The 2,056-nt window shown below is 44.4% G+C and overlaps 1 protein-coding gene across 2 annotated transcripts in view; it reads right to left on the bottom strand.

Annotated features, from left to right (window-relative positions):
* LOC21403759 (scarecrow-like protein 6) overlaps positions 1-1,825 on the bottom strand; it is a 3,219-nt gene extending 1,394 nt beyond the window's left edge. The window contains exon 1 of one of the 2 annotated variants that reach the window (XM_024173872.1): positions 1-1,825. In XM_024173872.1, the coding sequence (XP_024029640.1) occupies positions 1-1,239 (1,239 nt within the window). In that variant the 5' untranslated portion in view covers positions 1,240-1,825. The other variant, XM_024173869.1, reaches the window with a different exon arrangement.
* Positions 1,826-2,056: the final 231 nt, after the last annotated feature.

Below are 2,056 nucleotides of genomic sequence, written 5' to 3'. Positions count from 1 at the left end.
CTGCTGAACAACCTGGTGAGGTTGGCTCCCCACCAGTAATTGCTCATCACTAGTAGCAGTAGCAGTAGCAGTACCACCACTCTTCTGCTTCATCACTCCCATGGCTGTTGTTGCTGTTGTTGTGTTCAATGCTGGCCTAATCTGGTGTGAGAGCAATTGGAGCTGCTGTTCTTGGCCGGTGTAAGGAAACTGAACCTTCTGCTGGACATGAAAATTGGGCCCACCAAGACCACCAACACCGGTGTTGAGCCTCTTGGCAGGTGGGGGTGAAACCACATGGTGTTCTTGCAAGTGGGCATATGTCAAAGGCATGACCAACGCTGATGATGGGTTGTGGTGAGAGAACTGAGCCGCTTGGTTCTGGTTTATCATCACCATCTGGGGGTTGTTATTGAAAATCTGAGGCTTGGCATCCACAACAGACTCCATCAACTGCTGCTGATTATGAAAAACCGGCAAGAGATTGTTGGGAGAAAACATGGTGGGGTTTGTGTTTTGGGCAAGTCTGACATTATTGGTAAAATGGAAATCAGAAGAAGAAAAAGAGTGGGGGTCTATAATATTAGGAGGCTCAAAACCATACCCCCCTACCTGATCATCCACAACTCCAAAACCGGCATTGAATTCCATATCTTGAGAATGAGAAACGCTACCTCCAGTTGTTGGTGTTGTCGTTGTTGTTGTGGTTTCCAAAATCTTGTTGAGGCCGAGAGAAGGGTCGTCAACATCAGCCATGATCAACCTCAAAATGGACTGCTCTTGACCCGGTGACTCAGACAAGACGCTTTCCCAATCCTCCATTCCAAGCCCACATTTTTCTTCTTCTAGAAATGTCGTTGTCAGTGGGAGTTGGTTGTGGTGGTGGTCGGATACCGCCGCCGCCGCCGCAGCCACGCCGGTGGGGGTGGTGTCGGTGGAGTGGGACCCACCACCGCTGTTAGAGCCGCCGCCGCCGCCGAGGGAGGAAGACAGGGTTGAGGAGGAAGTGGGAGGGCTTGGGCTTCTTCTGGCGTCCAAAACTGAGGTGGGCTCAGAGCCCACATAGCAATTCTTGTCTTTGCTGCTTTTTTTGATGGTTAAGGTTGTTGTGTTTGTGTTTGGGGTTGTGTTTATGGTGGTGGTGGTGGTGTTCAGAGTGGTCCAGTTTTGTGGTGAATCTGAAGAAGACGATGAAGAAGAAGAGAAATCTAACACCCCCTTCCCTTGAAACTCCTCAAAGGGTAGGGGCATGGCCTTCATCTAAAGCAAGCAAAACCACAAAACAAAATTCACAACAATTTTGCCCAACGACACCCCAAAAACCTCCAGTTTTTTTTCTTTTCTTTTTTTTTTCAAATAACAAAGCACAAAAAAAGAACTGGGATTTTTTTTTTTTTTTTTTTTTGAGGAAGAGGAAGGTGAGAGTTTTTAGAGGCTCAACAAAGACAAATTTTTTTAGAAACTCATCACACACACCTTAGTTTCGTTGTTGATGTTGCTTCTTCTTCTTCCACTTGCTTCTCTTCTCTCTCTATTATGAGTTGAAAGTCAAATTGTGTTTTGTAATAGTTAGAAACAGGAAGACCACAAAGACCCATTTTTCTTCTCCTCTTTTTGGCTTTCCTCTTCTTGAGTCATCATCTTCTTCCTTTCTTTCTTTCTTCTTCTGTTGGTGTGGTTTGGCTTTGGTGGGTTCTCCTGGCTTCTCCTCCTCTTCTGGTGTGTTTTTTGGAGTATTTTGTCTTCCCTCTGTTTTCTGCTATTTGGATGCGTGCAACATATAAAAGTGGTAAAGTGCCTTCCCCCTCTCTCTCTCTCTCTCTCTCTCTCTCTCTCTATAGTTTTCTTTTCTATTTTTTTTTAATTTTTTTTATGTGGCTTTTGTCTGTAGACGTAGTTATCTCCCTGCTGGGCTTCCTGTCAGTCACTTCAACCCCACTCTCACCCAAGACGCGTAAAACATAATCATCCTTTTTTTTTTTTTTTTTTTTTCACTTGAAGAGAACACCAGTTTCTTCCTGTCATAATTTGAGTTTTTAATATGAAGAATTGAATTATGTGATAGTGATTAGATAAT

This window comes from Morus notabilis, unplaced genomic scaffold (genome assembly GCF_000414095.1).
Source record: "Morus notabilis unplaced genomic scaffold, ASM41409v2 Scaffold625, whole genome shotgun sequence".
NCBI lineage: Eukaryota > Viridiplantae > Streptophyta > Magnoliopsida > Rosales > Moraceae > Morus > Morus notabilis.
Note: the sequence above shows the minus strand (reverse complement) of the source record. Positions and strands in the feature narration are given on the sequence as shown.